Here is a 13,276-nt window from a genome sequence, read left to right as displayed (position 1 = left end):
CAGAGAATGTTCCGGGCTGTTCCCAGCCTTAATGGGATTAACGCCTTTTGAGAGCTAGAAAGGAAGAATCTGGGACATGTGCCATTAAAAAAACAATCTCCGACCTTACCAGCCTATCTATCTATTCCACTAACTGCCTAAAAACCGCAAAGAAGCTGACTTCCTGGGCGTGCAATCTGCTTATCTCAAGGCAGCCAATCAACCCTGATTTTGCCAATCCAGTCTATGTATTTGGAGGATGAAGGAGGGGAAAGTAAGTGCTAAACGTATCCCCTGTAGTCATGCTTCGCTTAACGACGGGGTTACATTCTGAGAAATGCACTGTCAGGTGATTGTGTCATTGTGTGAACATCATACAAACCTAGATGGTATAGCCCACTACACACCTAGGGTATACGGTACCAATCTTATGGGACCACCCGTCGTATATGCAGTCCATCATGGACCAAAACGTCATTATGTGTTGCACGACTGTAGTTTAAGGACACTCCTGTTTAAGGTAACTGAAGAAAAAGGCTGTATTTTTTCAAATATTATGAGAGAAGACTGAAGATGCAGGCTGTTTATAGATGCTGCAATGCAGCAGTCAAAATATGAGCTGCATCATTCAGCAAGTAACGTGAACTGATCTCAGGGGATAAAACAGGAATTACAACTATGTCCTCTATTGTAATAAATTAGAAGAACTTGTCAGCGTTCTTACAATGCTGTCAGATTTCTGGGAAGAAAAAGGGGGTCTAAAGACATGTATCTTGGTTAGAAAGTTCCAGTTTAATCCAAAGATATAATATATCCAACGAGTGCTCGTATTCAACACAAACTTGTATATATTATCAAACGAAAATGGACTCCTACAAAGAGGTTGGACATTAATTCATATCTTTGTCTTCTTGATGAATGCCGAGACAGCTGTTTGAGGCAGTTCTTGGTATTTAAGGAATTTTTAAATGCCTTAACCTAATCTACAGACACTATATGCCCCATTGTGCAAGGGGATATATCTGTCCTTGGTGGATGAGGACAGGCAGTGGGTGGGAACAACACTGTGTCAAGCAACAGAAAAGACTGCAGATACAAACATTTTCAAACCAAAGGTCAAATGCTTTAGACTCTGCAAACTTGGCTCCTGCAGTGAGTAGTTTAGGAGACCTTGCAGAGATCCTGGAGAGCAGAAGCATTCAGCAAGCACAGTTTCTCTATGGAGCCCCAGAAGAGAAGAAAATGGTAGTGAAGATGAAAGGAGTCGCTATTTAAAATGAAGCAGTGGGACTGCCGTCCTTTCAGCAAGCTGACTCTGCTGGATGTAAGAGGCACCTGGAGAACTACCAAATGAATTCTGATTTCACAGCATAGATTGATTCTCAAGGAAAGGGGTTTTAGGGACTAACAGGATGAAGAGATCATTAGGCTCTATGGAAAAATTCACAAACATCGCCCAAAGCAGAAGGTCAGAGAAATCATTCAGCAATGTTGTTTTTGTTGCTTAGTCAGAGCCCAAAGGTGAACCAACAATGCTGTTTTCTCCACGGCTTAGAAAGCTGACCTATTACCAAGTTTTACATGTACAAAGCAAGAGAACTACCTCCACGGATGTGGAAGGGCTTCCCCTGAGGACAAACCACCAAAAAATTGGTTAGCACCCATACCAATTGATCCTTAGATCCAACAAATTAACTCAAAACCAGCTTAGCTGCAGATTTTAGTGGCAGGTCTGATGGTAAGCAGAGAGGTAAATAATACATAAGTTAAGAGTTTTAACCATGAATAAAAACAACAAATATTTTCGCTTAAACCACATTCCAATCAGGATTGTGGATCTGCATGTCAGCCTTCAAACTGATCAATTCATTTCAACTCGTCAGCACGATTCTGCAGAGGTGAGCGGGGCCTCGGCTTGAAGAAAGCAACAGACTCATACTGCATTGCATCAAAATCCAGACACGCAGAGCGACGCTGAGGACACTTACTTCTGAACGCTTCCCAAGTACTATCTTGCTGCTACTTACCTTTTAACCTGTAAAATTCAGATGAGAGGTATTAAGAGCAGAATATTGTGTCTGAGATTCAAAACAGGAAAAGGTTATCATGTGGCCCATTTTTATAAACCTCATTTAAATAATTAACCAGTCTGATTTATAAAAGGGCTTGGCTTGGATTTATCACCCATAATCACTAGAAATTTGCAAAGTTTCTATTTCTCCTTATGGGATATCATACACAAATTTTAAGCATTTTTCTTTTTGAAAAAGGTCGAATTTAGCAAACACGCAAAAACTGTACACAAAACAGATATATAGTGAGCTTTTTTATAATCAAGAAAATGCAAGCGCCACTTCATTACAAGGAATGTGGCAGAAAAAAATAAGTCAATGGGAACAGGAAACAAACCCAAGTTTAAAATATTTGTCAAATTTAAAAATACTACTTTTATTACATGTTTTCAGGTTATTTTTCCCAAATATGTAAGACAACCAGTTTAGTCCCTTGGTTCTTAAGAACCAAGTAACCATCAATAAAAAAAATCAGCAAACACTACATGCAAACGCCAGTAGGGTGATAAAAAAATTAATAGTCATGCCTTAAAGAGAGGAAAGTAAAAGAAGAGGCGGCTTTGGAAATTTGAGAATAAATTTACTAAGACTTCTATTCATATAACACCAAAAAAACAACAAAACCCAAACCCTAAGCAATTTGCTTAACAGAAAGATCATGCAGGCAGGGTTTCTTCCCCCTCTCTTTGGGTCATTCAAACTCTCTGACCCAAATGTGTCTTCACTGCAAGCCAGGCAAACCCGAAAAGGCAACACATTTCCTGCATGCCGGTCAGATACCTGGACTCTGCGCTTACGAAACGATGACAGCATGACGGAGGAATGTGGAGTCTACAGAGGGAGGGGAGAGCAAGATAACAAGCTTCTGAGGGCGAACTGAACAGAACAATTTCACAATGAAGGAAACAGACCTTTAAAAACACATGAACACAGGTGCAAATCAAATTTCAGATGTCTCCCTGGTGCCTGGCTTACTCTACAGAGCTTCTAAGGCCCAGCAGGGGCTTAACGTGCAGAAAGAGAACCAAGGTTCTCCAGTCTTAGCAGCGCTTCTCTCTCTAGGTGTGTGGCTTTGGCCAAGTCATGCTCCCTTTTGAGTCTCAGTTTCCTGACTTTTCAAATAAAGTAATAATACTGAATATACTTTTTAATACTGAACATGTCCCCTACTGCCCCTCATTCTGATAAATTAATTGAGACTCCCAGGACTAGACGGTTCCTAAACTCCGTTCCATTCAGTAATAAAACAGCATGATTTCGTGAAATTATAAGAAACAAGAACCAACTCAAGCTGCAAAGATCTGACTTGGGCCTAGTTTACTGGTACACTTCCTTTACAAAATACTATTTCCTGTTCAAAACCGGTACAAGAGGAGTATGCAAAAAAGGTGGAAGGGAGGTAACCAGCACAGCTGCTCCAGTCCCCCCCACCCAGGGATCAGCCCTGCGTCCCTCCTCTGCGTGCCTTGAGTCAGCATTTGCCACCAGGGCGTCGCATTCTTCTACCTCCTCTGACCGCAGCTGTAGCAGACCCGCCTGCATAACTAGTGGAGTCCTCGCATAGCCCACGGAGGATTGATTACGAGGCCGGCCTGGTGCCCACACTGTCCTTAGTGCAGGTTCAGCAATGCCAGGACTGTGGACTATTCCGACTTCCACTTCTCAGGAGCTGCAGCGGGCCCCTCCCTTTGGAATGAAGGCAGGTAAGGAAAAGCAGAGAAAATTCTAACCCAAGGAACCAAAAGATATACTTAAAAAACAACTCTCCCCAGCTGAACCTGTTCATCAGATTGCTTGACAGGCTCCTATTAGAGCCTGCGACATATCGGATTTCTCCAATTATTAGATTACTACAAACCACACTGCCGAGACCAAAAGCGTATCAGAGAATGTCATCAGGCTGATGGTTTACATTAAGAACGGCTTCACACCTGTCCAGGACAGAGCAAATCCTCCTTTCAAGTCTCGGCTCTCCATCTAGGTCCCCGGATAACAGCTAACACACTTTGAGGGTCCCTTTGAGTAATTATTGGCCCAGTTACTAAAAAAGGCTTATTGTTCATTTCCTGGAGAGAGGCCCTTCTGCAGCACATTTTTTTCCCTGCAGCATATTTTTTAAACTTTGACTTCAATTTGACCTTTCAAAATCTAAGACATCAGCTGCAACCAAAGGGAAAATAAATGACTAGTTTAAGGAGCTGGAATCTTGGCTCAACGGCTTCGTACAGCAGTGTGTTCCCACTGCTATTCTGAAGATTTTCTGTTTCCTGGCTGCAAGACACCCCCACCCTTCCATCTTTGATACATTCTGATTTACTCAAGTCCAATTGCCATGACGACGCAATTTCTCCACACATTACGAAAATACTTCGTATGGTCTCTCTTCTATTCTTCCCGAACAGCCATGATGGTTAAGTTTTTCTAAGATACCATGATGAAGACAGAACAAAGAGCCTACATATTTTAGGATCTATTATATAAAAGAGATTTGACAAGGGGCTGCAGCAATTCCAACAGCATCTCAACCCAGCTTCCTGAGCTATTCAGGCTTTTAATTTAAAATATACTCAACTATTAATCTTAACAAGCCCCTTATTTAAGATATTTTATTCCAGTACATCAGAGACTTTTAACGGCAATTTTCTTTGGGAAGCATCTAATCAAATTCGCAGGGGCGGCTTTCAAACAAAAGGCTGCTCTATCATTCAACACCGGAATGGCTGTAGAATTTTTGACAAATATACTGTCCTCGACTCGGAAGACCCGGTCTCAGGAGGGTTAAAAAAAAAAAAAAAAAGGAATCCTAAGCTATGAAGTTATTTGATTTGGGTCTCATACAAAGCAAGCACCGCATCTACCTATTATTTACAAGCAAATCACAACTGGGTAGGAAAGAGACGTTTATTACAAGGAAAGAAAAGGAGGTGATGGCCAGTCTCGGACCTTTCTGCGTCTAAGAGAGAAGACAGAGACTCGCCATACAGGATGAAATTAAGGTCACAGAGCCCTTTACTCTGATCTTGGCTCTTCGTCCTCCAAGGGTCGGGCCGGCACTGCTTGAGGTATTTGGGATTTGGGAAAAGGAGCTGCAGAAGTCCTCCCCACGAGGGAAGGGACGGGGGCGGTGGGGGGAGCGCTCTGCAGGGAGGGGCACGGTGACTATCCCCACCAGGGAGCCCCCGCCCCACCTGCCGCAGCCGGATGGGGCCGGGCGGGGCCGCGGCCGGGCTGGGGGAAGGGGCGGGGAGGAACCCGGCGGCCTCGCCCCCCCTCCGCCCCGTCAATGACATTCCAGCCGCCGGCGCCCAGGTCCCTGCAGCCCACGCGCCACAAGCCGGTCGCGGCCGGCTCGCCCGGCTCCCGCCCGTCCGAGGGAGCGGCGAGGCCCGCCCGGCTCACCTGTCCACGAGCCGGCCCCGCCCCACCCCGGGGGCCGCCCGGCTCCCCGCCCGGGGGTCGGCAGTCCCGGTGCCCCGCTCCCGCACCGAGCTCCCCCGCTCCCCCTCTCACCGGCTCCTGGAGGGTGAGAGCCGTGGGTGCGTCGGGCCGGGGGTCGCTGCTGAGGGACCGACGCGCCTCCGCGGCCTCCGCTCCTCGCCGTTCGCTCCGCAGCGGGTAGTGGCGGCGATGCGCGCGCCCCGCCTCTTTTATAGGCGGCCACGCGCGTTCCGGCGACGCGCGGGCGCGAGCGCAGGGAGAGAGCCTCGGCGCGGCGCGAGGGGCGGGGGCGAGCGCCGGAGGAGCACAGGGGGCGGAGCTCCCGCCGGCTCGCCTCCCGATCGTCCGGCGGAAAGGGCCGAGCGCTGCCGGAAGGAGCCGAAGCGGCGATGCGGGGGAAGATCCGAGCCCCGGGAGTGCCGCGGGAGGATGGGGAAAGAGGGCGCGCGCCAGGGGTGGGGGTTGATGGTGCAGAGGAGTCGTCGCCTCCGCCCAGGCGGGCCGAGATGCTCCAGCCGCCCCGCCCTCCCCGCAGCTTGGATCCTCCAATCCTGCCCCTCCCCGCCCTGCAGAGACTCCTCTGCACCCCGCCCCTCCGTCCCTGGGAGCCTTTCCAGGACCGCAGCGAAGGGCGGGGCGGGGGCCATCGCTGCAGTCTGCCCTGGGATGCTGCGCACCCCGGCCGGAAAAACGCCCAGTCCTAAAGGGTGAGGTCACCCGTGTGCTTCTCTGGTGCCCCCTTTCCCCAGGAGAAGGCTGAGGCCGCCGACCCAAATCCTGGTCGGGGCTGAGGTCAAGAGACCGAGGATGATTTTGGGCTCCAAGATTGAGGAGGTGGTAAGAAAAGGCCAAATCCGATTCTAAAAAATAAAGCCGACTAATTTGGAGTTTGTCTGTCATTCTGGAGTTTGGAGAGTTAATAATTTCTTATATTCTTACAGCAAAAGCTTTCTCACAGGTCGCCCGTGGAATAGGATGCATCAGTCCTATTTTATAAACAGGATATTAAGGTTCTTCCTGCCACAGTTTACTGAACTTTCCTTATGTACCAGCACAATGCTAAGCATTTAATGTGTTACTTTTTTTTTTTAATCTTTGCAATAATTTTATGAGGTAGGTATTATTTTCCCCGTTTTGCAAATGAGCACCCTAACTTGGAAGCTAGGTCTCTTGCCCTGGGTCAGGCACCAAACAAGAGGAAAAGCTAGGATTCGAATCCGAACAGTCAGAACCTCTGTAACAGTTTGCCATACCGCCTTCCCACAGGAAAGGGAGACATTGTGATGGTGGATGCTGGGGTGTGGACAAAAGAAAAATAAGGGGTTTCTGGAATTTCTGTTCTTTACCGTCTTAGCAGTTTAAGGGCCTGGCTCTCAACTCTATAACCAGAAGCTCTCGGTTAGGAAGCCCTTTCCCCACCCCCACACCAGTGACAGCTGGGCGGCAGTCACTGGGAGTAACACCCAGATCATTCCTGTGCAGTCAGGCAGACCAGCCGCTCTGCAGCTCAGGAAGGCCTCAGCCTCCCAGTTACCAGGCAGCCCTCCTCTTTAAATAAATATAAAGGCACTGGGCGCTGCACCAAAGCTTGGGCCCAGGCCCAGCCCTGAGCTTCCTGGTCCTCTCCAGGTTGGCTTCTTTCTCCCTGCCTGGCATCTACAATCTGGTTTCTAAACGACCTTGGTTGTAGCCATGATAGTGAGGAAAAATTCCCCTGTTCCCTTGCTCCATCAGAGCGGAAAGAAAAGAAAACGAGTGGCCACACCCCAGAAGCAGCTTTAGAGAATCTGGAGGAAAAACGCAGGAGCCAAGAGGCATTTCCTGCAATCTTCTCTGTAGAGAAAACAGCCCCGGTAACTCCTCCCTGGGGTATACATTTCTGGGAACAGCTGATAGTGGCGACAGCCTCTTCTCCAGCGGGGAGCAGCAAAATGTTTAATCAAATATTCAGCTCTGGGTACAAAATGGCTAACACAATCACAGCTCTCCAGAATTTCTAAGACTTGCTCCAACAAAGAACGGCTCTCAAGGCCGTGGGCAGGAGCTATAAAAAGGGAGGGTTTTTCTTTTAAATCACTCTGGCCTCATAGGGAAATGGGGGTTTTGCTGCTTTTACCAGATGCAAAACAGATTTGACCTTAGAGAGAGCTTCTATACTGAGACAGACGCCGAAATCTTGTTCGCTGATCCTTTGTCTGATCTGAGACATGGCCAAAAAGCAGTATCTCCAGCCCTTCCACCTCCCCCTCACTCACGCACCCCATTCTGCATTTGGCACTGGAGGCATTTAAAAAGCCATTTTTCATGCATTCTCCTTGCCTACCTCACCTCGCACCAGTTTCACCACGCCTAACACTCGGGTAGGTGTGGGGAGAGGAAGATGACAAAGCAGATAATGGCCCTCTTTGTTGTCTGAGAGAAACTCATTCAGGAAAAAAACAAGAAAGTGCAGGACAGTATAGCAGCTCTGGAACCAATCAACTCCAGGTTCTCAGTCCCCTCGCTCCTGGCCTCCTGAAAAGCAGGGGGAGCTCCTTTTCTAGTTCCAGCAGTTCTCTGAAGGTTTGATATGCGCCCTAAGCTTAGGCATCTAGGTCGTGCCACTACGTTTTCAAGTTGTTCAACACGTCAACATTGGGAAATGCACCAATTGTAATGATGTTTTCACATGTTCCGGGCATGGAAAGTCACTTGCCTACTCTCCCTGGGAGAGTCTCCACACACACACACACACACACACACACACACACACACACACACACACCCACACACGGCAGTTAGCAAGCAAGCACCAAGCATTCCGCTATTTTTCCTCCCAAGAAGGTTGCTGATTGGGAAGTCGTGCCGGAAGTGGAGTGTAGTTCTTCCCAGATGACATTCTGCAGTGTCAGAGCTGGCAAGGAACAGCACAGATCTTCAAAACTGTGACCGGAAGAACCTTGAAGACATTATGCTAAGTGAAATAAGCCAGACACAAAAGGACAAATATTGTAAGATTCCGTTTCCATGAGGTCCCCAGAATCATCAAATTCATAGAGACAGAGTGGAGCAGGGGTTGCCAGGGGCTGGGGGGAGGAGGAGCGGGGAGTTAGTGTTTAATGGGTACAGAACCTCAGTTGTGCAAGATGAAAAAGTTCTGGAGGTGGGTGGTAGTGATGGTTATATAACAATGTGAGTGTACTTAATGCCACAGAACTGTACGCTTAAAAATGGCTAACATAGTAAGTTTTGTGTTGTGTATATTTTGCCACAATTAAAAAATAAAGCAAAACACAGTGACTGCTTCTGAAATCAGAGACCATATTAGAGAAGAGGCTGACAGTTGCTGGGAGCATGGCTGTGACAGGCTGGCCTTTTTTTAAATTTTTTTTTTTAAAGATTGGCACCTGAGCTAACAACTGTTGCCAATCTTCTTCTCCTGTTTTTTTCTCCCCAAATCCCCCCAGTACATAGTTGTATATCTCAGTTGTGGGTCCTTCCAGTTGTGGCATGTGGGATGCTGCCTCAACATGGCCTAATGAGCAGTGCCATGTCCGAGCCCAGGATCCAAACTCTGGGCCATTGAAGCGGAGCGCACGAACTCAGCCACTCAGCCATGGGGCTGGCCCCAGGCTGGCCTTCTTAAAAGGACTGCAGGTGACAGCAGAGAGGCGAGCTCCTCCCCGCCTCGAACATCTTCCCAATGCAGCTCACTTAGCTCCCATCTGTACTCTTGTGGGACTGCCGTTACGCCATGTCAGTCTCTACACCGCCTGTTCACCTTGAACACACAGTTAGAATGTTTCACAAACCGTGTCAAATCTTCTCAAAAATCTAGTAGCTTCCCCTTGCCTACCAAAGTGTCCAAGCTATTTAAATAGATTCCGGAGCCTTCCCAAACTTGTTCCAACTTACCTTTCCACAGGATCGTTTCCCACTGCTTTCCTCCAGACCTGAGCTTAGCCAACCAGTGAAACAGGTTATTTATTTTTCCAACTTCATGCTTTTGCTCACACCTTTTCCCTCCAAGTAGAATGTCCTTCTTTCCCAACATCCACCCTCATTTCTGCCTGACAAATCTTACCCATTTTGAGTTCTGAAAGGGCAAGTTGGCAATGTGGATCAGAATATAAAATTTGCATGCCACTTGATACAACAATACATCAAGGTATTTACCCTAGGAAGGTAGGACAAGATATATATTTAAGAACGTTAATAATTGTAAAAAATTAGAAGTAACTAGTCACCAACTGAAAGATGGTTAATTATGATTCATAAGATCAGCAGACTATATTGGTGATATAGGTCGTACTCATTGACTTGAAAAATATCTGAACTATTACTAAATAATAGCAGGTTACAGAAGAACACGGGTACTGAGTCTATTTACTTAAGAAATGTATTTGCATATCTGTGTATATATATATACAGAGATGACAGAGATGAAGAGATGTTCACAGTGAGTACCTAGAATAAAAGGATTTTTGGACTTTTTAAAAATATCTGAATAGTTTTAAGTATCTGGATCAAATACTATGTTCCAAGATACTTTCTTGACCACCTAACCTCCAAGTAAAGCAAAAGTGTCTTCTTGGGCCTGGTCCCGTGGCTGAGTGGTTAAAGTTCCATGCACTCCACTTTGGCGGCCCAGGTTTGTGGGTTTGGATCCTGGGTGTGGACCTACTCCACTCACCAGCCATGCTGTGGCAATGTCCCACATACAAAAAAATAGAGAAGGATTGGCACAGATGGTAGTTCAGGGCTCATCCTCCTCAAGCAAAAAGAAGAGAAGGATCGGTAATGGATGTTAGCTCAAGCAAATCTTCCTCAGCCAAAAAAGAAAAAAAAAAAGTGTATTCCCAGAAATATTAGGCCCAAGAGAAGCTCTGGAAACAGGAGTTCCATCGTCAGTTTGGGAAACACTGCAAACTCTTGAAGGTTGACAATCCAAAGCAGCACAGTTAAGGCATTAAAAAGTCCAAGATAAAAGTCCTTTTTCTTTTCTTTAGAATCTAGACATTTATAATGGAAGGTTTCAAAGATAAACCTAGTAAACAGAATAGTACAACGAACCTCCATATGCCCATCACCATCTTCAACAATTACCAACATTCTGCCATTCAAATTTCACCTATTTCTTCACCTAGTTTACTTTTGACAGAGTATTTCCCAAACCTCTTTGACTACCAAACTCTTTTTTAGGATCCTGTGGGAAAACGCTCTGGGAAAAGCTGCCCAAAATGCAACAGATCTGTCTTCTGAGCTCCCATAACTTTTAGCTCAAACCATCAAGTACTGCGAGTACATAAATCACATTCTCCATTGAATGAAAATTCTTCCAAGTCACCTATTTCACTTTAAGTAGGAAGCATTTTGCAAAACCTGCTTAGAGTCAACTTTCCATCCTTGCTACAGCTTGATGGCTTCCTGGTAACCATCACTGTGGTCTTGTTTTCAGGGTTGTAGGTTCTGTAGCTTGATTTTGTCACCTTATCAGAACTGCAAGTACAGGTTTTTTTGTTTATTTGGGGAGGGGTGAGGATTATCTTTAATTTTGAAATAATTTCAAATTTACAGAAAAGTATGTCTAATAGAATGAAATCCCCTATGCCCAATACCCAGATTCTCCAATTTGTTAACATTTGACATTTGTTTTATTATTCTATGTATATACTTACATAAGTACACACATACACACACACACACAAACACGTATGTGTGTAGATATATGTCCCCCCTGAACCATTTGAGAATAAGTTGCAGGCATTATGCCTACCAACCCCCAAATACTTCACATGCATTTCTTAAGAACAAGGACATTGGGGCTGGCCTGGTGGCGCAGCGGTTAAGTGCGCATGTTCCGCTTCTCAGTGGCCCGGGGTTCGCCAGTTTGGATCCCAGGTGTGGACATGGCACCGCTTGGCACACCATGCTGTGGTAGGCGTCCCACGTATAAAAAAGTAGAGGACAATGGGCACTGATGTTAGCTCAGAGCCAGTCTTCCTCAGCAAAAAAGAGGAGGACTGGCAGTAGTTAGCTCAGGGCTAATCTTCCACAAAAAAAAAAAAAAAAACAAGGACATTATTTTTATAACCACAGTATAATAATCAAAGTCAGGAAATTAGTGTTGACATAACACTATTATCTACCATATAGACTTTATTCAAGTTTTGCCAATTGTCCCAGTGTCCTTTATAAGACAAACACACAAACAGATCTTTTTTTTCTTGGCCCAGGTTCCAATCCAGGATCGTGTACTATATTTAGTGTAAACATCCTGAAGAAGCTAAAAGAAAAATATTTCTGAATGCCATCTATATGAACTGTTATTTAAAGCAAATGAAGCCTGGCTGTAAACTTAGAGGATAAATTCCTTTATAATGGGTGTTTTTGTAAATTCATCACATAAGTGGAAGACCCCAGCTCTTGTCGGCTTTCTGCAGGTCCCAGGAAATCTAGTATCAGGAATTCATTAGGTAGGACAGAGAAAAGGGAAGTGAATGACCAGGTCTGATAGAGCCCCTGTAGGAAGCTCTGTGGCTCTTTTGGTTGTCCTGGCATGAAGATAGATGACATCCAAACCTAATTACATCACTGCTGACATCATAGGAAGCTTGAGAAGGGGAAGCTCCCAGTGCCTGGGTGGGAAATGCCCAGAACAACTCCATTCTTCTATCCAAGGGATGTGTGAGGTTTCTCTTCTATTGGAATTTTCAATTCCTCATCAAATTTGCTCTAAAATGATGTAGGACAATGATATGACAAAAATATGGGACTCAGCCTGAGAAATGAGGTCAAGCTTGAAAGGAAGCAAGCAGGCAAGTGAGTATTTGCATTTAAAAACTCTATGCGGTCATTAGCATTCTAAGCTAAGGAATATGATGCCACCACCCACCAGGAGTGGCATCTATCGGCGAGCAATCATGATCTCTGAAGGTGACACTATCAGTGAGTATCAAAAACCTGGCCTCCTCAGTGCTCTCCTTTCTTTGTTTACCATCAAGAGCCCATTAGGAATACCAAGCATCGAATGACGTGGGCAAGACTGTTAAACACGTCTAGCGAAAGAATGTTCAAATATTGTAAGAGGAATTTTCTATGGTGTGGCACAAATTCGAAGTGGAAGAGACCTTAGAGATCATCATGTCCAGTGATTTTTCACATTTCACTTTCGGCAGAGGAACTTTTCCATATATAATCTTACATGGAACCCCAATATACATAGCACATAAAGCAAAAAGGCTGTGGCAGAGAGGATCCCAGAGTTCCATTGGGGCCCCAATGGAGGCAAGACGTGAGCTGTGCAACTCTAGTAAGTGCCATTCACCTCCTACTGTCATAGACTTTCAGTTATTAATAGGACAATTTCCAGTAGACGGCAGTGGATCTTGAAGGAAGGAATGCCTTTTTGAAATTGCCCAAAGCCTCCATATGCTGACTGACGGTAGGGCTGAGCCCCATCCACTCGACAGCCCGAGGTCAGTGCTTCCCAACCTGTTCCCCATCATGATACTTAGAAAATGATGCCATCTGTAAAGCACAGGTAGAGAGAAAGTGCACATGGCAATTGGCCCGGGGATCAGCCCACCGCAGGCCCCATGGGCTAAGGGATCAGTGTGCCCCGACACACCAGCTGGGAAGCTCTGCCCTAAGACACTGCTACAGAGCACAGTTTGGAAACTACTGATCTAGCGACTAGTCTGATTCTTGTGTTTTGCAGGTGGGGCTACTGAGATTCAGAGAGGGTGAATGACCTACCCAAGGCCACAAAACCTAAAAGTGAATTGAGCCCAGGTTTCCCGACTCTT

At 45.9% G+C, this 13,276-nt stretch overlaps 1 protein-coding gene across 43 annotated transcripts in view; it reads right to left on the bottom strand.

Annotated features, from left to right (window-relative positions):
* The window catches only part of SPTAN1 (spectrin alpha, non-erythrocytic 1), a 64,800-nt gene extending 59,085 nt beyond the window's left edge, over window positions 1–5,715 (bottom strand). For 22 of the 43 annotated variants that reach the window (XM_070596758.1, XM_070596770.1, XM_070596774.1 and 19 more), the window contains exon 1: window positions 5,562–5,696. Coding sequence is in view for 21 of the 43 variants with exons in the window: in XM_070596762.1 (XP_070452863.1) it covers window positions 2,832–2,864 (33 nt within the window). In the remaining 22 variants the exon portion in view is untranslated. Of the gene's footprint in view, window positions 1–2,831; window positions 2,883–5,561 lie in introns of all 43 variants that reach the window. The other 21 variants (XM_070596766.1, XM_070596757.1, XM_070596765.1 and 18 more) reach the window with 3 other exon arrangements.
* Window positions 5,716–13,276: the final 7,561 nt, after the last annotated feature.

The sequence above is a fragment of the Equus przewalskii genome, chromosome 26, assembly GCF_037783145.1.
Source record: "Equus przewalskii isolate Varuska chromosome 26, EquPr2, whole genome shotgun sequence".
NCBI classification, from domain to species: domain Eukaryota; kingdom Metazoa; phylum Chordata; class Mammalia; order Perissodactyla; family Equidae; genus Equus; species Equus przewalskii.
This window is presented reverse-complemented; position numbering and strand designations above follow the sequence as displayed.